Source organism: Hippoglossus hippoglossus, chromosome 13 (assembly GCF_009819705.1).
Source record: "Hippoglossus hippoglossus isolate fHipHip1 chromosome 13, fHipHip1.pri, whole genome shotgun sequence".
NCBI classification, from domain to species: Eukaryota; Metazoa; Chordata; class Actinopteri; order Pleuronectiformes; family Pleuronectidae; genus Hippoglossus; species Hippoglossus hippoglossus.
The window spans coordinates 14,300,678-14,325,921 of NC_047163.1; the positions used below are offsets into that span (position 1 = coordinate 14,300,678).

The window sequence follows — 25,244 nt, forward strand, 5'->3', positions numbered from 1 at the left end:
TATTTTTGCCAATAGATTCCTTTCGCCTAAATCTTACACACTGAAGCTTTAAGATTAACGAGGCCTTGTTCATGTGTTGTTCTCTATTACAACATCGTGCAATTAATTTTGTTCATTCCTGTTTGGAAAACAAAAACAAGCCCCCACCCTCACTTCCCTGGCCACTTTTTTGACGGAGCTCTGTGGCGACCAATCGCTGGTGGGTTTAGCAGCGAGGGTGGGAGCCGGGGGCGGGACTTCCTGTGGGGCTGCAGTGGGATGGCAGCAGGCAGCTGCGGGGCTGACACGTATCTGAAGTTAAAGGTGCTCTGGAGGCCGCGTCGAGGACTTGAAGTGTCTTTATTATTTTTTTTCCCCATTGTCTTGTTTGAACAACGTCGGGGAAGTGAGAGTGTGGCAGCGGGGGCAGAGGAGCCGTCAGCCCCGGGTTGAGCTGCGTTAGAGCCGCCGAAGTTTGACGTGAAGTCTGGAGAAAATCTGAGCGGCTACTTTGAAGTTCCAGGAGAGGGTCGATAAGCGGAGGAAAGTATGTCCACCGGGGGAAATACCACCGTGTAACCCGTGTTGTTTCTGCCCGGGAATGCTCGGGAAGTGAGGGGAGGGGTGGGTGGGCTTGCGCCAGTCTTCACCGGGAGGTAAAGGGAAGAAAAAAAAGGGGAAAAGTTGAGTCGGGAAGTTTCCAGCAGCAGAGACGGAGCTTTCTCTCGCAGACAGCGGGGAGCGCTGAGGGTCCAACATGGGGAACGGGGTGTGCTCCCGGCGGCAGCGCAGGATCTTCCAGTGCCTGCTGCTGCTCACGGTGGTCTGCGGGATGATGTACGGGGGCATGCTGTCCTATGAGGTGCACAAGCAGCTGAGGAGGACCGAGGCGACGGCGCTGAAGTACCAGCAGCATCAGGAGTCCCTGTCGGCTCAGCTCCAAGGTAAACACGGCGAAGTGTGAGGTGATTGACCGGTGCTCGGTCTGCACGCAGGTGAAGAGGTGAGCGTGGGAACTCGTGAGTGCGGCGCCAGACTCCGATCACAGAACTGCAGTTTTAAAGTTTGCGTAGTCGCTTTCAAACGCCCATCCTCCCTAAAACCAACCAACGAGTACTTGCATCAGTTCATTAAGAACCACAGATCGGTTCGGCGTTATTCCCGTTAGAAAGTTGAAACTTTGTGAGATTAAACGCTTTGTTGTGATTTGTCTGTGTGTCAAAGGTTAGCAGGGCGATGATATACCAAGGGCCAGTGTTTGACATTTGACCTCAGGTGGCTTTCTAATCCTGTGATAAACCAGCAGGTTAAGGTTTGAGCAGATTAGTCCATGGTGTTGGTATTTAGCCGGACTGGACATGTCTGCCTTCTGCATAGGGCTACTGTAAAGAGAATGACATTTAATGGAATAAGTGGTGCTTACTGCAGGCTGGACAGGCTGACACACACACACACACACACACACACATCCTTTTTAGGACCTTGCATTGACTTCCATTTATTGTAAACAAACCAAAACCTTAACTTAACCTTAACCTAACCCACAATTCACATCTTAACCAGGACTTCAGAAATGACAGTTTGCCTCATTAGGACCAGGCTTTGGTCCCCATGAGGACTACTGGTCCTGACAAGGTCAGTGTTGATGCAGGAAAAGGTCCTAAAGAGGTCATAAAAAAGGGTATACACACACGCACACACACCTGGTTGTAGTGGCTGTGTCCCCCAGGCTCACCTTAACAGTATACTCATTATTATACTTTGAAGTCATGAGGTCAGCCACCACATCTGCTTCTTTTAGCCACAGCTGGGATAGCAGGAGGGGAAAAAGAGCACACTCACCTCAGTTGTAAGAAGAGGCTGACGAAGCATAATGTTATATATAGTTTAAACTTTTAAAAAGTCTTAAAATAGGTTAGAGAGCTGGGTCCTGCACCGCCCTGGCAATGGCCACTCAGTGTCCAGACGCCACTGAAGACGGTATTGTTCTGATTTTGCCACATCATCATCTACCTGTTAACAGCAAAGACCCTTTTACTTTCTGTGATTGTGTTATTACAGAGGACTGTATAGCACTTGTTTCCAATCAGGGATGTATTTTAACTTTTTATATATACAGTATATATACAGTATATATGGCACTGATGCTGCAGAGGTTGATAGCATTGTAGCACGGGCTACTCTGAAAACAATCACAGGTATAGATCTCTTAAAAAGGTATGTGACAATACCAGCTATAAATGTTTTTGGATAAACATTGTCTTTATCACAGGGAACTGTATGAACACGTCAGTACATTCAAATTAGCAGTTCAACTCTCTTTAAATACATATCATCATAAATAAATATATAGAAGAAAGTATGTAAATCACTAATAAGAGAACAAAAAACAACTTTGGAAGTTGTGTGTGTGTGTGTGTGTGTGTGTGTGTGTGTGTGTGTGTGTGTGTGTGTGTGTGTGTGTGTGTGTGTGTGTGTGTGTGTGTGTGTGTGTGTGTGTGTGTGTGTGTGTGTGTGTGTGTGTGTGTGCTCTCGTACGTGTCACCCACTGGCCCTCTCAGAGGGGTTGGTTTGTTGGATGTTTTTTTATCGTTGTAACGTCTCTGTCTGAGGTAGCTAGCTTGCTTGACGCACTGATAAACAAAGGGATTGTTCGATAGAAATTGTGGGAGTTGGTATTTGACGTATGGACATTACTACAACTACCAAGTAGAATTCACCTGACACACATGCAAGTACACAATCCCCTCATTTCACAGTCCACACACACAAGCAGCTTTGATTCAAACATGCACACACACTCATGTAAATTCATCTATCACATTTTCTTTTCTACCAGTGTAGTCAAAATTCAGACACCTTTATTTTATAAAAAAAAAAGATTTAAAAAGTAATTCAACCATGTGATACTGCATCATAAAACACAGATAATAAACAGCAGGTATAATACATGTTGGGCAGCACAGTAGGTTCCAGGCCTTTATTTAAAATTCTAGTGGCGTATCTAGATTAAAGATTGGCACAGTCACCAGTTATTTAGTAACAACCAAGAAACATAATAACTAACAGTAAAACCCACATTAACAGTCAAAACTCCACAGACATTGACTGATCTGTTTGCTTTACTGCCATGTGGGGTAAACAGTGTCACACCCACTCAGCGTTAGTGCATTTACAGTATGCTCCTCTGTATTACCTATGTAACGTTTCTATTAAAAATCAAACTTGGGGAACTTCTTACACACCACACCTCTACAAAAGATTAAAGAGTCCTTTACTACAGTAACCTCTGTGATTTGCTCCCTCCCCATAAAGACTCATAAACACACTATGCTCTGCGGACAGGATGTGAGGTTTTGTGTCATGCCATTAGGCCCTTGGTTTAAAATTAACAGCTAGGCTGAGAGTCCACTCCTACATGACTTCATCTCGTTCAGAACAAAGTGTGTGGTCACATCAGGGGGTCAGAGAGTGGGTCGGTGTTTGAGCCCAGACCTGATAATTTTATTTGGCATTTGATCCACCTAATAGGTAGTTATCTCAAGCTCACCATCCACAGCTGGGTCCAGCAGTCTGACTAATAGTGTTGTCCTCTAGCTTTTTACTCATCAGATGTGTGTAGCCACATGCACAGATTTAGGCCTCATGTTTGTTTTGTCATCATGTGAAGCATCCTGTGCCAAATTTGAATTGTTAAAGAGTAAATTTGACTTCACAGGTGGTTATGAATAGCTGCGAGTTTCCATGTTGGCAGCCCTAAATGAGAAAAGGGAGCTTTTCCTCCATTACAGAAAGTCCCTCACATTTGTTTTATAATGTAGATTTCTTAGACAAGGGTCACTAAGCTAAGCTTTCAGTCCGTTCCAGGTCAACCGTATACCAATGGCTTCTGTTTCGTTTTTCAAAAGATGCACAAAATCTGATATATTTAGAGCATGACCGTATAGTGTGACACTTCGAAGAAAGCAATAGTGTTTAACCCCATTTGCATCGCTTACACTAGGCACCACACCCATACTTTCATTGTGAAGCGATGGATCATTCAGCCAATCACAGGGTCGAACCCATTCAACATCCATTGGCCGACAGTTGATTGCAGTTTTTCCTGTCCTATATTTAGAGGTGGGCCATAGCTTGGGGGTTGTGAGCTGGATGTATTGATTCGCTGTTTCCCACTATAACCATAGGCTGGCGGTTGTAAGTCATTTAAAAGCATCAACTGGCACTTTGTGGTTTTGCCTGCACTCTGACAAATGTGTCCCCATGATTTAACACCCATTCACTCCCTCACACACAATCATACATACACACACTCACAATGACACAGCGTGCCGTTTGCAAACACATGAAACTGCAGCAGGCTCAAAATAGTATATCATCAACACTTTTGTCGCCTTCTGTTTATTGTAATGAACATGCTCATGTGAATGTAATGGTCTGTTTTCCTTCATGGGATAAAAGGAAGTAAATACTTTTGTTTCTTGATTAAAATGAACTGCATTTATCTAGTGATTAGGTCTTCATGACCACTCAAAGTGCTTTAAATTACAGATCATATTCACCTATTAAAAAAAACATGTTCATACAGCGCTTGAAATACGTAGAGCATTGTCTAACAATCATACACCATCCTCACAATGCTGGCACAGCAGTCAGTGGCAATTTGCTCAAAGGACAGTTTAACATGCAGACTGGGGGAGCCTAGAATCGAACCACAGAACATCCGATTAGTGAAAGAGCCGCTCTCTACCTCCTCTCTACCCCCGAAGCCACAGTTAGAAATGCACTCTGTTTCTGGATTAAACCAAAGTATGGGACTTGATTTGGGATTTTGCATTTCCTGACAAAAATGAAAAAGTCAGATTGTCATGCAGAGTGTCTTCCAAACTCTAATCCCAAAGAAATGAGCAATAAAAACAAGAGACGTGACCTGAAAATAAATCAAGTCACATCCGAAGACATTGTGCTGCACAATATAATATAAACCTGTAGTTTATGTAAAATAGCGCAGGTAAAATCTATTCTCCAATCTGTTTCTGGGATCTTGTTACATCAGTCGGTTCCAGGGGACTGACGTTAGCATGCTGAACAGGCCACCGTCTCCACACTACTTCTCTTAGGGTCTAAATCTGTCTGTCCTTCGACTTTCATCCAGTATATTTGGCCGATGACAGGAGGTCAGTTTCTTACCAGGTTCTCAACTGCCTTAAGGTTTCTCCAATTAACTGAGTTACAATTTTAATTTAAAAGACTTAACACCACTCAAACATGCATGTTAGAATGTATAATAACTGGGCATAAAGGTTCCTATGTGGTCAATGTTTAGTAGAAGATAGAAGGAACGCTGCCATACAAGGAGGAAATTTGAAACTCCCAATACTTTTTCCCTGGGCTTTGCGCAAGTGGTCCCCTGTGTGTGTGCTCGGTAGTACAGTGGGTGTATGAATGAGAACACACACACACGCATATAAACAAACCGCAGACAAAATCCTGGAGCCCATTTCCCTGTGTGATTGATAGTGTTCGCAGTGCACACCCCGGCCAACTCTAACCAATCCAATCTTCTCTACATCTAAGCCAGTAGGCCAGTAAAGGTCACCACCATACAGAACTCCCTTGTTCTCGCTCTGCTGATGCACTTTAACCACACTGTGAGGGAAATGTTTCATTTGTGTGAGCCCGAAACAATAATGCACATTGAAGTTTGAACGACATAAGGACAGGTGTAAAACGAATCAGTCTTTGGAAGGTTTTCCTTTGTGGGAATTGTAGACCCTTTGTACAGTAGGCGTGGGTCGAGCTGCACCTTGTCGTTTGTTTATCTTCTTTTCTGGTGCGGTGGTCAGAAGAAAACTGCAACGAAGCAAAGGAAGACTTGCACACAAAACAAAAGAAGATCAAGACTATTGGCTAAATTTTCAATTTTATATATTACAATACAGTCTGGATAGACAGTAAAGCCCAGCTTTACTGAATTAATAATTGTTTAGCTGTTTTTCAGACATGAACTCCTGAAGATGTTTATAAAATTCCAATAAAAAAAACAATTTCGAAGTTATTGATGTCTGAAAGCAGCTTATTTGAACATGTTCTGTTATATTGGTTTACTTTAAACTAGGTTGATGAAATCGACTGTAAGGTAATCTCTGGTTTTGGGTTTTTAATTAGTTTAATATTTGAATGCTTTGAATGACTAAAGTAAAAGACAATGCATTTTAATATTTCAATTCAACACTTCATCTTTGATTTTTAACCTTGTTATGTTAATGTCAAGGAAATTGAGTTTCTAAATGGAACACACTTAATAAATAATAAAAAATGTCCTTGTAGAAATGTTAGTGAGTTTTAATAATTCAGAAGCACAGTCAAATGACATGCGTTTTTAGACTGTAGCTTCTTTGTCGCTGTTGCCCAACTTGTCCATGTCATCCCCTAGAGAGTGGGTGTGTGTGTGTGTGTGTGTGTGTGTGGTGTGGCCTGAGCTAAGCAAAGAGCAACATGGCCTCATCTACTGAGACACCAGTAATCTGATGCTCTGGACGTCCATCTGATCAGGATCAGAGGAAAGGAAGAATTTGGAGTTGGATTTCACCCCCAGGAATTAAATCAGAACGTCATCAGACTTTTCTAAGGCTGTGATATGAATTTAGATTATGAACATGACACAGGCTCATAAAACACTGAGAAGTGGTCACTGCAGCGAACACTGATAGCCTCTCTGTCAGTGTTAGTGTGTAATAAGTGATAGCTACAAAGTTCAAGTTAACTGATTCGTTCACTCTGCCAAGGAGGTTATGTCTCCGCCTCTGTCCATTGGCTTGCATTGGTTGGTTTGTTTGTCAGATGGGTTAAGCAAAAACTACAAACAGATTTCCATGTAATTTGGTGAAAGGATGGGACATGAACCAAAAAACAACCTGTAGGATTTGTTTTTACTTTCTTTGATTTTGACTTTCTTAAACATCATGATATGTCCTATGAAATAATTCATGGATCTTGATAAAAAAAACATATTTAGAGAACTGATACCCATAAGTGTGTGCAATTTGGTGCAGCTTGATTGATTTTAAAGGGACTGTAGGGTTTTGGTGGTATGCACTCTACTGAGTGACATTCTAGTTCTCCAATATTTCATCAGTAAATTCACTGGTACGACCAATTGAGTGATTTAGCTGAATTTTTTATTTTTATTTGCCAAAACAAATTGTAGTAATCCAGTAATAGTGGTGTGAAGACGATGGCAGATGTTTGAGAAAGCAGTGTTGTCTTTGGAGAAAAAAACAAACTTCAAACCAAGCTATGAAGTCTGTTAGAATGTATTTTTTCTGCTGTATAAGCTTGGATAACCACCACTTACTTTACCAAGTCTGCTGTCTCACCCTGTTATTTTGGTTTGTGTATTTCCATGAATGTCTCTCTCCCTTCAGTCTCTCCTAGTTTGCCATATTTCTGCCTGTGTCATTGTTTCGCTCTTTTCTTTTTTTGGTTTGGTTGCTTATTCTCTGTGCCTTCATCTGCTTCTCCTTCCTTCACTCCTTCTCCTTTGTCTTCGTCGTGAAATTCTTACAACGTTGTTCTGTGTAGCAAAACTGTATAAGTTTATCCTGGAGTCTATTGAGTTGGCACTTGAAAAGAAAGAAAAGCCACATGATCAGTCTGACCTCCCATTACGCCCAGGTCAGGAGAGAGAAAATGTGACAAAGAGGAAGAAGTTACGACCGTTGTCAACTTCTTCATGTGGAAGTGATAATGCATTTGTAGAACACATTAACTGAGGTTAAGATGACAAAGCATTTACGGTTACTTTACTGTTACTATCAAAGTTACCAAATTATAAAAACATAAAAGGTTTAAATTATATTGGACTCATAAACCACGACCCCATAATTTGTCATTCTTTCCTCTTAGTAAATGCTGTGTCAATAGTGTCCAGTACAACAGGGCCAACAAACAAACGCTGCCAACTCACATATTTGGAGCCAGGAATCGTGGATGGAGGCCAAGGTCCTACTGATATACGTGATAGTATAACTTGCAGGAAGTAAATTAATCTCTTAATGTGTCCATATTATGCTTTTTGTTTTTTTCCTTTCCTTAAGTGAGTCATAGCTTTTTTGTGTCCAAAGTCCTTCTCTCCCACACAAAATATTTCTCCTGATACGCCTGGAAGGCCTCGTTTGCTTTCTTGTCTTCTTTCCTTAAAGCGTCTACATCACCAATTAACATGTAATATGCTCATCTATCAGCTAGTTTGGCTCAAATTGAATCAGCAGAGCCAATGCTAAGGCTACAGTTGTGTTAAAGCTGATCAGGAAGTCTCTCAAAAAGAGGTATGACATTTCTGAAACACTGTTAAAGAGGTTGCAGAATCCAAAAGAAGAATGTGCTGATGTGCAGTTTTGAAAAAGACAGCCTGTTAGCCTGTTAAAATCTGAGGAGTTAAGGGGAAAACATTTTTTAAATAAGAATTTACCTTTCAAATCAGTAACATGTTTAGTCTTGTTTCGTTTTTGGTGGTTTTTACTAGCTTGTAAACCTACCGTTACCATAGCCCATATATAAGTGAACGACATGCCTCTGAAAAAGAGTGTCTCGATTGCCACCTGGTGGCTGGCTGCAGTATAGGTCATAAACCCAGTCTCCTCTATGTTAGTAGGTGGAGCATGGACTTAAAGGTCAAAGTGAATATCAAATAAATTTCTCTCAAAGATTGTTTCTGTCATTTTAGGTATTTTCATCACACTGATGTTTGTTCAAGATTTAATTTTAGTTATGTTTTAATTAGTTATAAGATGCTACAAAAATGGGAGGAAATGTCATTTTTGACAGCTGAGAGTGACTTGTGATTGGTCCATCGCGAATATCAGCAGGACCTTGTTACCACGGCTCCATCCCCCGATTACTGGCTCCAAATGGAGTGGAGGAAGTGGAGACACTTCATACATTTTTATATGCAGTTTATGTCCATTATGTTTTAAATGTTGCATTGTTTGTGTGTTGTATCAGCTTTGATGCTGTTTTCTGTTATTTCCATCTTGTAACCGGCTGTGTACTGCCTAGTGGACATAACTCCCCACATGGATTATTTCTGCTTCGTTTTAACTTAATTTTGAATCAGATTAAGGATTAAAAAAAATGGAGGAAATACAAAATGTATATTTTGAGACCGAGTGATTGGAGTTTGGAGAGGACAGAAGTTAGAATTGTGTCTAAGAATAAAAAGAGGATCTCCCTTCAAATTAAGAGGCATACAAGAGCTTCTAGGTTATTAAGGAACATTTTGGACTATTTTATCACGTCTATTTAAACTTGTCTGGAAAAAAGGTGATTCTTTGCTTAAAAACTTCTTTGACTCAAGCCACCAGGCACAGCAGCCTGAGACAAAGTATTTGTAAATCACCACAGATGTGAGGAATACCACAGCTTTCTGTCGATGGAGGAGCCGTCACATCCCTGAGATCAATGTGGCTGAATAAATATCACACCGCACTCTTATATCAACCATAATATGCATTTCCTCTGTCTGTCTCTGCTCTCTCTATAATTGATATTTTAAACTGTAGTGAGTGCATATGTTATTGCAATTGTTTATTGCTATTGCAGCTTTCTTTTTGTCTATTTTCCAAAAAACAAGAGGTCTGTGTTTTCTCTCCTCCCTTTATTCATCCCCTCCATCTGTGTTTTCTTTGTGTAGTGGTGTATGAGCATCGCTCCCGGTTAGAGAAATCTCTGCAGAAGGAGAGGTTAGACCACAAAAAGGCCAAAGAAGGTGAGAAAAATAACCTCTATTCTCTATTCTGATTATTTTGGGGAATTCATCATACCTCAAACTGTGACTGCATATCATGTGGTGGTAGAATAAATATCAGATTGCTATACATATTTAAAACATTTGGTTATAGTATTATTGTTGATTACTTTGGGTAAAGGCATCAGCCAAATAAATGAGTGAATTGTTGAACAGTGAACCTTGACTATTTTCATACTCCACATAGTTTTACTTTACATTTGTTAAAGTTACATAAAATAAGATTGATCTCTTCTGATTTCTAGATTATCTGGGTTATAAACTCGATGCACAACAGTCACTGAACAAGGAGAAGGTATGTTTTTTACATAATTACTTTTTCTTTTATTCATCTGTACATCTATAAAACTTGAGGCCTTTGCATATCAACAGGGATGCAAATAAACTGCACAAAATAGCGACTAATTCAAGAGCTTATACTGTATCAAAGCTGCTTTTGGACGTATTTCTAGCGTATTGTAAGTATTTAATTTGACAAAGGTATAGATATACTTTATATCAGACTGGACAGAGGAGGAAGTTATTGTTGTTCATCTTCTAGTGCGACTGCTTCAAAATATCAACAACACACATTCTGTTTGGTTGTGATTGGACATGTCGCAAGTGAAACCTTTGTCCAACAAAATAAAAGCTGCAATATCGTTCAGCAAATATACGTTGCTGATATGAAAGCTTGCATTGAATGGATATAGACAGGAAATATATTAATTTCACGAAAAAACACATCTAGTTTGCAAAGGCCTTAATTCTTAGGAAAGTTTAAGCTGCTTCTCAACTGGTGTGTAAAACAGCAGCTTTGTGCTGCTGTAACTGACACGACCAGCTTGAATTCACCTCTTCTCTATAGTCTGTTGTAACAGTAACTTTAAGCCTGAACCACAAAGTCACTGAGTTTTGTAACCTTTTGTCTTTATGTTGAAACAGCAAGACTCCGGCAGCAGATTAAATTCTTTACAAGTGCAACATCAGATGTTAAAGGTATGACATTACCAACACACACGCACATGTGCTTCTCTCTATTCTAACACTGACGCAGATATCCTCTTAACCTTCTGCCATTTGAACACACATTCTCCCTGACCTCACAGCTACATCCTTCCTCTTGTATTAGTGAGGAAGTCAATGCCTGGTTGGGGGAAGGGTCTGTTTTTCATTCAGGGTTGATGATTCAGTGATTTTATTATGAGGAGAAAATCAAACCCACATGATGACAGTGGATTTATTTTGTCTTCTCTGTCAGAACCAGCATGACGACCTGAAGAAGCTGTACTACGGCCTGCAGGAGCAGCACCAAACGCAGGGCGAGGACCATGGCCGACTGCTGGACGAACACAAAGACCGCTACGAGAAGCTGCAGCAAATCAAAGACGTGGAAGTCTCCCAACTCAAAGGTGCAGTCTTCTGTCTTTATGTAGTGGTGTCATCATCACTTACCTTGTCTCCATCTTCTGGTTGTATCAAGTACTGCAGGTCTTAAACCAAATGTTTTATATTTAGATCCAGAAAAAAAATAGTTTTTCACATTCAGTACGTGGTAAGTACCAAGCTTTACTTAAAATGGTAGGATTTAATTTTCCATGCTGCTAAAGATATGTGAACACAAGTGGAAGCAGGGTTTGTGACGTGAGTCATAAGGATAAAAAAGAAGTGGTTTTAATCATCTTTGCTTATGTTTTGCAATCTTGTTTGTAGCCTAGCTCTTTCCGCAACTAACAAAGAAAGGCTCCCTGTTTACACCGGCATGCCCAGCATACTTGAATAGTCATGTGATATGTGTATTCAGACCAAATTCATCACCATAAGTGATTGCTGACTATAAAACAGGTGTGTAGGATAGTCCCGCAACTTGAAGACACACACTGACTCGCTGCTCACTTCTCTGTCTCTCTCTACGTTATGTTGAAATGCTGATTTGTTTGAAATGACGCCTCAATATCAGCACTGATCACCACATAATGATCCATACTTTTCCTCAATGAGTCAAATCTTTCTTCAAAGCTGCGCCTTCATTCATACTACAGCTCTTCTCTCGTGCTGACACACACTCACACACACAAACAGTGTGATCGGACTGGGATCGGTGATGATCGGACTAAACTCAGACTGGGTAAAAACAACACACTTTGTAAACTTAGTCAATGTATGGATAGCCGGAGGAGATGGTTGGGCGTGCTCGGTTTGGCTCGACTCGTTTGGTGCAGTGCGCGGCACGATTCATAGAGACACAGAGTAGCAAGAAATTACTGACAGAGCTGGTAACAACATTTTTACCATCCAAACATGTTTGAAAAGACCCAAATGAACACTGCAAGTGAACATAGTGGAGCTGTGCATGGCTCCCTGGGTGTCTGCCTTGGTGTAGCTGTGGCCGGGCTGTGTGCACTCTGGGTCTGTGCCCTGGGGTCGTGCATGGCTCCCTAGGTGTCTGCACCATTGACTCGCCATTGTTCTGACTGTGTGCCCTGTTCAGAAATGAGCTTGGCTTGATTACGTTCCAGGGGTGAGTCACATGGTCTTGCTCTCTCTCTCTCTTTCCCTCTCACTCACGTTTAAATACTGTCACCCAGATGCGCTCACAGGTACCGAAACTTGGCATTGGCGATTAGCGTGAATCGGTACCCGGTAGTACCAGCGTAATTCTGTCGGTACCTTTAAAAGTACCGAGTTCTGTACCCAACCCTAATGGGCAGGGATTAAAATTGTTATGGAGCCAAAGTGCTTGCGTGATCAGAGCTCATTTTAGTTTGTAAATGCTGTTTTCAAATGAAAACCTAGTATGGATGTAGCCTCCCTGTGGGGAGTCTGTGCTGAATTTGAGGGTGGAGGAGCAGTGGTTGCCGACTATGACAGTTGGTCTGCTGTTTGTGAGGAATTCCTTGATTCAAGTGCAGGGGGAAAATATTGTACTTGTTGCATGTTTGTTTTTTTGTTTAGTTGCAAGCTTTCTGTTCATGTGTTTTTCATTCTGCAGATAATAATTTTAACCTGAGAGAGGAGAACAAACAGCTGAGGAAATCCCACCATGAAATTCATGTACAGCTTCAGGACGTTCAGGTGAGAACATGTGGACTGAGCCCTGTGTATATGTACTTGCTTTGTGTTTGGTTATATGTTTTTAAATTGGAAACTGTGTACGTCTTGGGATGCAAAAAATATTACAGAATAACATCCTGGTGATAAAGTTTGATCTTAGCTTCTCTTATCTTTTCATCTTTTTAGTCTTATTTTTTCAAACATAGAAAGATAAAATGTGTGCCATCTGAAATTGGATGAATTAAGTAATGATTCATGAAATAGTGCCTGAAAAATTGTAAAAAATACATGTTATGTTAAAATTCATTTGAAATAAATGGTCAATTGTAAGCCTGCCATAAAAATGAATGTCTCATTCCTGCTCTTTGGTTGCGTGTGTGTGTGTTCAGATTCAGCATCAGGACTTGAAGGCAGTGCACAACCAGCTGTCACTGACACTAGAAGACCACAAGAGTGCGCTGGCTGCAGCTCAGGTAGGAGCAGGCAGCAGAGAGATGCAGTCTCATTGTTCACTGCAGTCTGTGAATACTGATTGATGCTGAATATCTGCTTTCAGTCTCAGAGGAAATAATAGACAATTAGTTGAATTGAGAGATAAAGGATTTCTGTTTCATTCAAGTGTAACTTTGTTTTTTAGCATGTTAGCAGAGAATATACAGAGACCCGGGCTGAATAATTGGGGGGAAAATGGCTTATTCGTTAATGTTGAACATTATATGTGACTTATCTGATTGCACCCTCCTTTATTTATGATATGCGACCAGTTGTGTAAGTTCTGTACTTTCATCACGTCCCCAGAGCAGCTGAACCATCCTCCTCTCTCCTCTGCAGTCCTCTCAGTTATAACCTTACTTTAACCCTCCCTGTAAAGCTGAGATGTTTATTCCAGTGAATTGTAAAATCACCAGCAAACAGGAAAAAAGATTCCTGATGCGTTGCTTGTTTTTTTGTTTTTTTGATCGATCAGATGTAATATATTCTCCTGGGAAGTGATCTTTGAATGGTTTATTGAATGTACAGTACTCTACCGAGACATTCTTCCTTTCTGTCTCCATTCATGGATTTTCACTGACTCTCCTCTCATTTCCGCTCTCTCTCACTCTGTCTGCAATTGCTAATTTATTTTATGCTTATGCTGCTTTTCATTAGCGCTTCCAGTTGGACGAGCACAATACACACACACACACACACACACACACACACACACACACACACACACACACACACACACACACACGCACATACACAAAACTCTTTCCGTCACTCCAGGGGTTCTGTTTTTTCCAGGGCTGTCAGAGCAGTACATCTAAAGGATGTTGCAGCCAATCAGCCAGAAAGATATAATGGAGCGACTGGAGCAGACGAAAAGAGAGGAGGAATTTAGAAATAATTTTTAGAATTTAACCATGTGGCCTGGTTACAAAGTACTGGTTTGTGTATATGTGCTGTATAAAAGAATGGTGTCAGTTAGTGGTTTATTACTGTGGAGTATATGGTCTGTTAGAAGAGAAATGTTTGTTTCACCTCAGGAAACAAGGAAGTGTTAAATGAATAGTTCATCCAAAAATGAAAATTCACTCATTATCTACTCACCACTCTTCCGATGGAGGGGTGGGTGAAGTGTTTGAGTCCAAAAAACACTTCTGGAGTCTCAGGGGTAAACTTTGTTAAAGCAGAATCCAATAAAATTGAAGTCAATGGTGAGTCCTTCTTCAGACGTAATAAAACAACAGAAAAAACCTAACATGCCTCCATACTGCTCGTGTGGTGTCATCCAAGTTGCCTGAAACCCCGACATTCATATTCGACCTGAAGCGAGGTCATTATTAAGTTTTAAGAATGTCCTCTGATATCTTCCGACGAGGTGTATTCAGGGACCGTCGGAAATGCTAACGTCCGCTAGCTTAGCCACTTCTGGTGGAAATGGCCTCGTTCCGGGGCTTGCAGACACTTGACACCAAACAAGCAGTTTGAAGGCATGTTGTGTTTTTTCTCTTGTTTTTTTACGTCTGAAGATAAGTCACTAATCAGCTACACTGTTGACCCCTGAAACTCCAAAAGTGATTTGTGGACTCAAACACTTCAACAGTACAGCAGTTAAAGATAAGAGAGAGTTATTTGTCTCTCTGCTTTCTAACTGAGACACAGCCAAAGCCAACAGTTTATTATTAATAGGTTATAACTGATTTGTAAAACATTGGTAAATTATTTAACACATCCATTAAATTACAATCTAAACTCTTTTATAAGGTTATTGTACAGTGGTACCAGACTTAGGATCCCACTGGATGACACCGCTCCCTCATGTTTCCCTCGCTAATCGTTGTGAGTGTTGTTCCCTTTAGGTGCAGGTGGATGAGTTCAAGCAGCTAAAGGAAACCCTCAACAGGGCTCCTGTCCCGAGGCAACCTGAGCAAAACCCCGCCCCCCAGGAACTACAAGCAGATGCACCCAAATCCCACATCTATCAAGAGCAGCAGGCTGTGATACAAGAAGAGGAGCCAGCCCCTGAAAATCACCAGGACACGGTAACATAAAAGTCTTTGGTATCACTTTACTACGAGGACAAAAGGTATATAAAAACACACAAATCTATATATTTCCCTTTTTGCTTCCATCTCAGTTGGGCCACCAAGTAGTGGCGGTGCACTCCCAGTCCGAAACCAAGCTCAGCCCCACTGTACCTCATATCTCCTTGTCAGAGAGAGAGGAGGATGATGGAGAGGGAGAGGCAGAGAGGAAGAGGGAACTGGCGGAGGAGGAGATGGCTCAAGCAGGACGGCCTCAGAAGCTGGAGGAGGACCCCGACCATCCACAGGATGAGCAGCAGGAGGGAGAGGAGCCGGAACAGGAACAGCCAGATGAGAACGCACTGGACCAACTGAGACATCAGCCACAACCGGTCAGAACTTTAATCTTATATAAACAGGGTTAAACTGACCTTACACATGACCTAACCCTTTTCCTGTATATCTTGTTTAGAGTAACTGTCATGTGCTTTTAAACTTTAAGACATAAACCTTGTTAAACCATGTGATCCTTGTCATATCAGGGACACAGCTACTGCTCAAATTTAAGTGCTGATCATTAAACGGGAATTGTGATATGTTTTAACCTGAGCCCTGTTTACAAATGTAACTGTGATTGAATAGTACTAGCAAAATATTTTGGAATTGGTCCAGTAGATTGCCTCCGCTGGCAGCCACGACACAGTGGCAGTGACTACAATGTAATGTTATGGGACAACTGTGACTGTCTCTCTTTGTAGGAGCTCTTCGTCTGTATACTGCGGCTCAAACAAGTCATGACAGCAATCCAAGTTGAAATTTTCCATGTCAGAAAAAGATTCAGCCACAATAGTTTCTTTCAGTAAAATCCAAACCCCTCTCTCCAACTCACTTCCTCATGCATCTTTCCACCTCCACCTTCCTGCAGCAAGTCTCACGAGACTTGACAGTGAGACTTCTTATTGAGTGAGTCGTGTAATGTTGCCAGACCCTTAGCAAAAACGCAGAATAACAATTTCAGCCTTTTATTGGTGAAAAAAAATGTAAGTGGACAGCTTGTTCACTGTCGCAGTTGCCCCATAAGATTAAATTGTACTGAGTGTCGTGGCTGCTTATGGAGGTGATCTACTGAAAAGATTCCAAAAGCTTTTGTAAGGACCATTAATTTACACAACCACAATTACAAACATAGGGTGCAGGCTAAAAATGAAGAACCGGAATGAATAACAACCTTTCTCCAGTGTTTGATTACTGGCAATTTGCTCATTATGTGTTGTGCTCATTGTTTTTTACTGTTACATTCATCTACTGAACTTTATCTAAGAATAAATTATATCATTATGCTCATGTTTGTCTCAATTTGCAGCAAATGAGTGTTTAGTTTAGTTTTTTTATTCATCTGTTTGTCATCTCAAAGGATCCCCATGCAGAGGTGCACCAGGACAACCAGCTGCAGCACGGGGCGCATGCCCAGGTGGAGCACGTGAAGTCGGCGTATGAACAGCAGCAGGAGCAGCAGCGCCTAGAGGCTCAGAGGGCAGCGGAGAGCAGGCAGATCCATGTGCGACAGGAGGCCCTGCGAGTGCAGAGGAAGAAGGTGATGATGGAGAGGGAGCAGCGGCTGAAGGAGGAGCAGGATAGGGAGCAGCAGCAGCACAAAGAGGCCGACAGGCGGGAGCAGCTGCTGAGAGAGGAGCACCAAAGGTCAGGTCTCAAATCAGCTGGAAGGCAATTGCCCAAATGACACAAAAAACATACTTCCGCATTTAACCTAGAGGTGTCTATTAATGCTGATCATTTCAGTTTCATTTGTCCAGCTTTTAGGCTATTTTGGTTATCCTCGTCTGATCTCTGGAAGGAAGGATGCCAAAGCCATTCAATTTGGCATTGATTAACCCCATCCTCCTTTTTTATTATAATTGACTGTAATGTTTCCACTCACCAAACTAATGAGTCTCTTGATGATGCTCTAATTAAACAATAAACTGCAATATGGGAAGCAGTACATTTTTAAACACTATATAGGTCACATGCATGTTTCTTGTCTGATGTGGCTTGTAGAGCCTGTGCCTCTCTCACTGCCGACTGTCACTGTTGTCATTAGGAAGAAGACAGAGTATGAGAACATGGACAATGACATCGTCGAAGGAGAAGAAGATGGTCACACTGACGATGAAGACGGTGAGACAGAAATGTTACCAGTAAATGAAATAGACAGATTGTAAATTATTACATCATGTGAACTGCACAGTTTTAAAATATTCTCTGAAATAATTTGGTCAGAGTCTAAGCTCAGAGAGGTGTGTGTGTGTGTGTGTGTGTGTGTGTGTGTGTGTGTGTGTGTGTGTGTGTGTGTGTGTGTGTGTGTGTGTGTGTGTGTGTGTGTGTGTGTGTGTGTGTGTGTGTGTGTGTGTGTGTGTGTGTGTGTGTGTGTGTAAACAGAGGGAGATGCTCATAAGCTACATGAGGGGGAGGACAAACAAGGAGAAGATCAAAGAGTGCCATCACAACAGGTGAATGTACATCCATTCATCCATCCATTCTGTTCACTCCATCTGTTTATCATCCTTCCATCATTTCACCTCCTCCACTCTTTAACTATTTTGAATACTTTAATTAAAGAATTACATTACACTTAAGCTGCTTTCAGACATGCACTGAACTGACATTTTCCTGAAAGTTTGTGAGAATGCAAATGTTGGAGTCAGTTGCCCCGGACATTTTTCTGAACTTTTCCTGCCAGCCCCCTAGTAACATGTACAAATACATGTCTGAATGAGCCCATTTGAGAATACAACAGGAAAATATAAAAAAAATCACAGCTTGCAAGTGGGCGTTTTTATTACATTTTTATCATGGGATGGAAACAAAACTGAACAGAAAACAAAACAAAAACAAAAAAATCCTGGCATGAAAAAGATGTCATACACGTGGAACACACCAAAGAAGTTGTCAACTTAGAAAAACAACAAGATTCAAGAGCTTTTGGTGATAAGGGCCGACACCAGACTGATGTACTGTAAACTAAAACAGGTGATTTCCTCAGCAGAATGTATATGTTGTGTCCTACCTCCTGCATTCACTACCCAGGAAAATGTCCAAACCCACTTTTTTTGGCACATTTTCTAGGTCTAAAACATTTCTGAAAACAACTCAATCTGCCAAAACATATTCAGTTACTCTGACATCTTCCTATGCACCTTTTTTGCATATTTCTATCATGCACCTATCAACCCACCGCTACCATTATGATTGTATCTCTTCCTTATTTTACCATATTACCTTGTTTGTATTTCTGCCTGTGAAGGGTGATGTAGATGGTGAGCTTGACCCCGAGAACGACCCCAACAACCAGGGCGAGGATGAGTTTGAGGAGGCCGGGGATGATCAGCCTCAGCACAGGGTGACAGAGGAGGAAGAGGAGGTGGTAGACGAGGAAGAGGAGCCGGCAGCACCAGCACAGCACATAGACGCACACCCCGGCCCTCGACAGCCGGCTGTGGAGGAGGAACTGGTGGTGAGTATGTTTTTAGGGAAGAATGAGACGAGAGAATGTTGAAGAGATTGTGTAGGGAGTGTCTGAACTTGTGTGTGTGTTCAGATGGCTGGAAACCCAGATCAACAGGAAGACACGCTGGACGACCAGTACCAGGAGGAAGTAGAGGATGAGGTGGGTAATACACACAGTCAGGTGCACATTTTACATATTGACAGAAGCAACAGATGAGAGAGAGAAAATAACAAATGACAAGCAGGAAAAGGCAGATTTTACACCAAACTCTACACAAATATGTGTAACAGGTCCCAGACCTTTTGTTTTCATTCCTTACTCCTAAAATCAGTCGAGCATTGAACTCTCTCTTGTTACTGCTGCTCTAAAGGTCCCGGAGGACATCGCTGGTGGGCAGAAGAGAGAAGAGGAGGGGGAGGATGAAGGAGAGGATCCCTATAACGAGGAGAACATAGATCAAGTAGGTTCATCTGTGGGGAACCACTCAGCGAGCTTCTGGCCTTTTCTCTAAGCATTCACACTTCTTAACTACTGCTTTTTATTCCCACATCTTAAACTGTGTTGATTTTTGTTTGTTTTTTTTCTCAAAAATTATTAAAAAATTCTATCCAAGGTGCTCAGGCAGTTCCTCTGAAATGCACTCTGTCCCTGGCTTTACAAACATAGTTAGCAGTGTGCAGTTTTGGCCCGATGTCAAAACATATGTTTTCTTAACTTTCGATATGAAAAGAGAGGGTTGGGTTTTTTCTTACACTTGGTCCATGGACTGTATATAAAGATGGACATGTCTCCTGAAATGAAGTTAAAATATCCTCAATCGTACATCTCCATCTTGAGCCGATTATGTCATTGATGTGCATTGGAGGTCAGGAAGCAGTATCGGGGTCCCATCGATACACTAACTTGACCAATAGCGAGTCAGTCTCAGTTGTCAATCATGACGTTTAGTTTGACTTTTCAGTTTGGCCCATGTCTCATCCACTAACATGGAGGAGCCTGGGTTTACTGTAGCCAGCCACCAGGGGGCACTTTGCGCTTCACTATTGGGCCGCTGTCTTGTGGTCGATCTTTTTATACAATCACATTCACGTCCCTACAATCGGTATTCTTGAATCACCCAGCACCTAGTGGCAATTAGAGGAACTGCATCCCAGCAATCTCCACGGATTCCAAATTCTGCTGAGTTGTGTCTTGGTTGAAGCAGACTGGAACTGTGCATCCAATAATAATTCATTCACATTTCTACAGTTTAACTGAGGAATCCATTTTTATCATCTAGGCCTTATCCCAGCTATTGAAGAACATCACAGCCTGAAACAGTTACAGCAAAAACCAGCCATAAAATGTTTTGGTGGTCCATCTGGAAATATATACACTGCTCTGATATTTTAGCTGTACAGGGATTCATGTGTGTGTGTGTGTGTGTGTGTGTGTGTGTGTGTGTGTGTGTGTGTGTGTGTGTTTGCAGTTGTGCGTGTGCGTATTGTGTGTATTGCCCCTGTAACTTGAAGCAGGCCTCATGTGTGTCCTGGTAAATGAGGGAGATCAGGTGGAGAGTCTGTCGAAGTGTCAGGTTTCCACCTGAGCCTAGATTATTCAATTTGACCTGAGAGGAAATCTGTTTGAATGGAGGAGCTCACACATATTTTATGATTTAAAAAACTATAAAACTGATATATTGAATATTTGTTTAAACATATAATATGTAACTATTCTTCATTAGAATGTCTAAAAACAGCTACACTAATGTTATATTTATTGTTGACTTTTGTCAAAATCCAAAATGTTTCCAACAATGAACAAAGCCAGAGAAATCACTAAATTTACTCAAGGTAACAGGAAGTTTCTTTTCGATCGCCTTTTAATTGCATCATATCCTCTTTGCCCGTTGCTCTGACTGTCTCCGCTGTAACTTCTGGGGCAAATGACGTATTGAGAAAGAAAAACAAACTGCTAGCCAGTTTGTTCCTTCCACTGTTTGTATTGGTCACTCGTAATGGATCACCATTATTCATTGCCGTTTAATGCGTAACATGAATAAAACTTTAATACATTAACTCATCTATGAACATGATTTGCGACTACTCCCATGATCCTTTGCTGATTCACGACGTCATCAAACTAGATTCTTTGTTATTGTTTTGATTGAGAGTGGCTGAAGTTTCATTTTATGCATGTACATACAAATAATGTTCAAATTTAGTTTGTTTTATTGTGTTGGTTGTGATATTTTTTAAAGATAAATATTAAGGACATTTTTACCAAAGATGCTTAACTAAAATGAGTTAAACAAATTTGCAGATGTTGACAAGTGGTTTTAGTTCAATTAAGTTCATGTATATCGTTAACGTCGCCCCCCCTTGTTTAACGGACTTGTGTTTCATACACTGTCAGTCACATAACGAGTAAACATACTTATGTTTCTCTGTAATTTGAGCTCAGTGAAGCTTCCCCTCTATTCAGCTCCATTCATGCACCGCTGCACAGTCGACCTGGCAGGGGAGTCCCAGGTGAACCTCTTACACAAACGTCTCTGCTCTCATTTATTTACAAGAGAATTACACTCCTGTGTGTTACAGTGCTGTCGACAGATAAGCAGAGAGAACATACAAACACTCACTGTCCTGGTGCAGAGTCACAAAACCAACATTTGTGTTAGTTTGCCTTTTATATTTGAAATCAGTTGATTACAATTCAAAAACAGGAGCCTGAGACTAAATGGTAAACATGATGACAAATAATATATCTTAATTCATCATTTAGTGGGAAACAAATGTTGAATCATCTTGCTTTGTGCTTGTGATTTGCTCCAGGAGGAAGTAAAACACCAGGAAGGTCCGAGAAACGATGGGAATCACAGAAAAGACAGAGAGAACAACGAGGAAGAGAATTACGAAGAGGAAGAGGAGGAGGTCGACGAGGAAAGGGCCGGTCGAGACAAGGGAACCAATCGGAGGGCGGAGATGTAGGACAGACGCAGACTTGAACCAGCTGCAGTGCCTTTTCTGAACGCCAGTACAGCCTATCAGGTCTGTCCTTCTCTTGTTTCTCAAAGGAATAATCGCAGCCATTCAGACAGAATCCCACTTAGAAAAACTGGGATTTTGTGCCTGGAGGACGGGAGGCGATTCCAAACACTGTGGGGCTGGAACTGATCAGCTCATACTGTGGAAACGGACAGAATCTTTTGGACGGAAATTGGATGTATACTGAATATGTTTTCCCTTCTTTTCTGTCTTCTCGCACGTCTGCCTGATCGCCTGTCTGGTTCTGTGACAGACAGAGAATGTATTTTTATCACGTGCTGTCTTTTGTATAAAGAAACCAAAACAAACGATGTTATTCTAATGCTGTCATGGTCAGGCTTTTATACTTGTTTTAGATCAGATTTTATTTTCTTGCATTCCAGTCGATCAAGTCATTTCCTGTTATTTATTGTTCATCGTAACTCTGACAATCGCGAGACGTTTTCCCCCTGACTGAAGGGCTTTTATCGACTTCTTGATGCTTGAACGTTTCCACTGGATATTTCAGACATTTCTGGTGAAGCCATTTTGTGTCGCTCTGACATGTAAGTGCCTTTCCATTCTGGGAAACTCTTCTTGGTCTTTTTACATTTTTACATTTGTTAAATCATTTCAATAGGAAAGCCAGTTAGTGCTGAAACCAACACTGCAGATTGCTTCAGCGTGGCCTTAAAGGAGCAGGGGAGCTGTTTCATGTCGACTGCTGGTGTGAATATAATTCACAAAATCTGGTGCAATGTAATGCAACACCTTTAGCCTACTGTACAATGTATAGTAAAACAAATGCTGACAATTTGTACGTTTCTTTCTGCCAGTTACATTTGATACAAAGTGGTGGGATTGTATGAAATCATGTTTGTCACCTGGATGGTGAGTGGAATAAAGAGGCAGAAGGATGTCAGGTAACTGTAAGGTGACTGTGTTCTCTCTCCTGTTTCAGACCATTCCTCAGAGGTTTAGAACAAGGTTGTGGTTTACCTTTACTCGTCCGTCGTACCTGTGACTGATGCAACAACAAAGGGAACTACAAGAGTGCAGTCAATCGCCAAGTGGCCAATTTATCTAAAACATGATGAATGAAATATGAAGAAAAATAAAATAATATAAATATGAAAAAACTTGCAGTTTTATATTTAGTTACCTATTTATTTGATGGTTTAAATACATTGAAATATGCCCCTGTGACAGCCAGTGGCCGGAGGCCTTATGGTCTCGGATTGTCCGTCTGTCCCAGTCTCGTGAACGAGATACTGTCTCAAATTTGGTACAAATATTAATTTGGACTCAAGGATGATCTGATTTGATTTTGGTTGTTAAAGGTCAAGGTTACAGTGACCTCACAAAGCCCAGTTTTTTGCCTTGTGAAGGTGGAAACTCTGGAACGTCGTGAAGGAATCCTTTCACATTTGGCAGAAGTCACTTGGACTGAAGGGTTAACTCACTTGATTTTTGGATCCAAAGGTCAAGGTCACAGTGGCCTCACAAAGTATGTTTATGTTTTTTGAACATGAAAACTTAAGATTATCTTGAGGGAATGTCTTCAAATTTGGTACAAACATTCACTCAGACTCAAAGATGAACTGATTAGATTTTGGTGCTGGAGGTCAAAGGTCAAGGTCACAGTGACCTGTGAATGTGATATATTACATTTGATCAGTTGTCATCTGGACTCAAAGATTAAGTGATTATGTTTCAGTGTTCAAAGGTCACAGTGACCTTATATGAATCTTGGGGGGGGAAGTATGTACAAATATGTACACAGAAACTGCACTGGTTGGTGGAGTCATACAACTGCAGTGCGGGGATCCTAATTTTAATATAGAATTGTAGTTTGAAGTTTCAAGATCGATACTTAAAATTATATCAATACATCTTCAGTTTTACATTTTAATTTAGCTTTCTCATGACAACAATTTCATTGCGTTTTGTATCATTTCTACACAACAAACCCAAATACCGAGCGCTCCACAGTAAGTGGTTTGATGCTCTACTCCTGCTGTTTCCTGCATTGACCATTCAAACGATAGCTGAGCGTGTTCTTAACTCGCAGCAGGCTCACTCTCGTCTTCAGCTGTGTGCAATTGTTCTGTCAAATCTGTTTTCAAACAGAGACGAGGTGATCATGAATATGTATCAAGCAGGAGGAGAAAGATCATAAATATTCATTGTTGAGTTTAGATATCCTGGGCACTGACGCCTGCCAGCTCTGGTCCTTATGCCTGCTCTGTCTGGTCGAGGTGATGAGAGGATTGTGGCTGAAACCTGCTCACACGGGGAAAGTGAAATGAAAATCATTGACCGAGAACAGCGATTTCCTCTCATGAACATTTGTCCCCAGCACACGCTCTCTCTCTGTCAGACTCTCTTCTCTACAACTCATTTTCTATCATTCCTGTTCTTTCTCTCCATTTCCTCCCTCAGCATCTTTCTTCCTCTCTCTCTCTAAATCCACCCGCACAGCCTCTGTCATCCTCCCTCTGCTGCTGTGAGAATGTTGATCACCTCCAGAGCCGCTGGTGGAGGAGAGTAACAGGTGTCTCATTACTGTGTTCATAGAAGACGCACATTTGGACAGCGACGCCGGTGACTCCTCCACATCCCTCACATTTCCACGCTCACTCCGTCGTCACTTCACGGCTGAATTACCAGGCAGGAATAATTTGAACATGTTGATCGCCTGCAGCCAGAGTCTATCTAGAGACACGTGCCCACACAACTGCCACCGATCCCCAAACCTGCCGTTTAAAGCCAGTGCGAGATTTACTTGAAAGCTGATGAAGCTCCGAGCTACGAAAAGATGCTTTTATTTTACACCCACAGACTTTGGAAAATCCACTCAAACTCTCCTGCTTTGCTGCCACACAGGAGGAGGTGTGAGCGGTAAAATGTGCCGCTGAGATAAATCACAACATCCTGGGATCATCGGTTAAAGACGGCAGCTTCTCTTCTTGACCTGGATCCTGTTTGCAGAACATGAGGATCGTGCGAACTCATTATACTGTCTCTCTCTGCAGTGTGCCTCAGCCAGAGACTCACTATCTCCACACACACACACACACACTCACACTCACACACACAATTGCACAAACAATCCTCCACACTTAAACAATTCCCAATGAGGCATGTAACTGCTAGTTTGTGCCCGGCTGTGTGCTTGTTAGAGAGATATCAGCTGCCTAAAATGTGTTTCTCCGCATTACTGTGTGCGAAGCAAAGGCACAAGCTGTTAGTGTGTGTTCGTGCGCCCGAGTTCCTGCTCTGGGTGCCCGCGTGGGCGCATATTCGTACCTGTTGTGTTCTTGCGATATCAGATAACAAAGTGTGTTTATGTTTCAGGTGCAGGCTGAATATGAAACCGTTATTAAAGGATGATACACCGC

General features: G+C 41.6%; 1 protein-coding gene across 3 annotated transcripts; it reads left to right on the plus strand.

Moving 5' to 3' along the window:
- The first annotated feature begins 228 nt into the window (after positions 1-228).
- Positions 229-22,770, plus strand: golim4a (golgi integral membrane protein 4a). 3 transcript variants are annotated; one of them, XM_034605217.1, is made up of 16 exons: positions 229-923; positions 9,674-9,748; positions 10,033-10,082; positions 10,712-10,765; positions 11,028-11,178; positions 12,759-12,841; positions 13,210-13,293; positions 15,166-15,348; positions 15,444-15,722; positions 16,745-17,031; positions 17,432-17,508; positions 17,770-17,840; positions 18,635-18,844; positions 18,929-18,997; positions 19,209-19,298; positions 21,652-22,770. In XM_034605217.1, exons 1-16 carry the CDS (start codon positions 737-739, stop codon positions 21,805-21,807), a joined length of 2,106 nt encoding a protein of 701 aa, XP_034461108.1. In that variant the 5' UTR covers positions 229-736; the 3' UTR covers positions 21,808-22,770. The 3 variants fall into 3 exon arrangements, with proteins under 3 accessions (XP_034461108.1, XP_034461109.1, XP_034461110.1); XM_034605218.1 differs by having other exon boundaries at positions 650-923; positions 15,166-15,342; XM_034605219.1 differs by lacking the exon at positions 19,209-19,298 and having other exon boundaries at positions 650-923.
- The last annotated feature ends 2,474 nt before the right edge of the window (positions 22,771-25,244 follow it).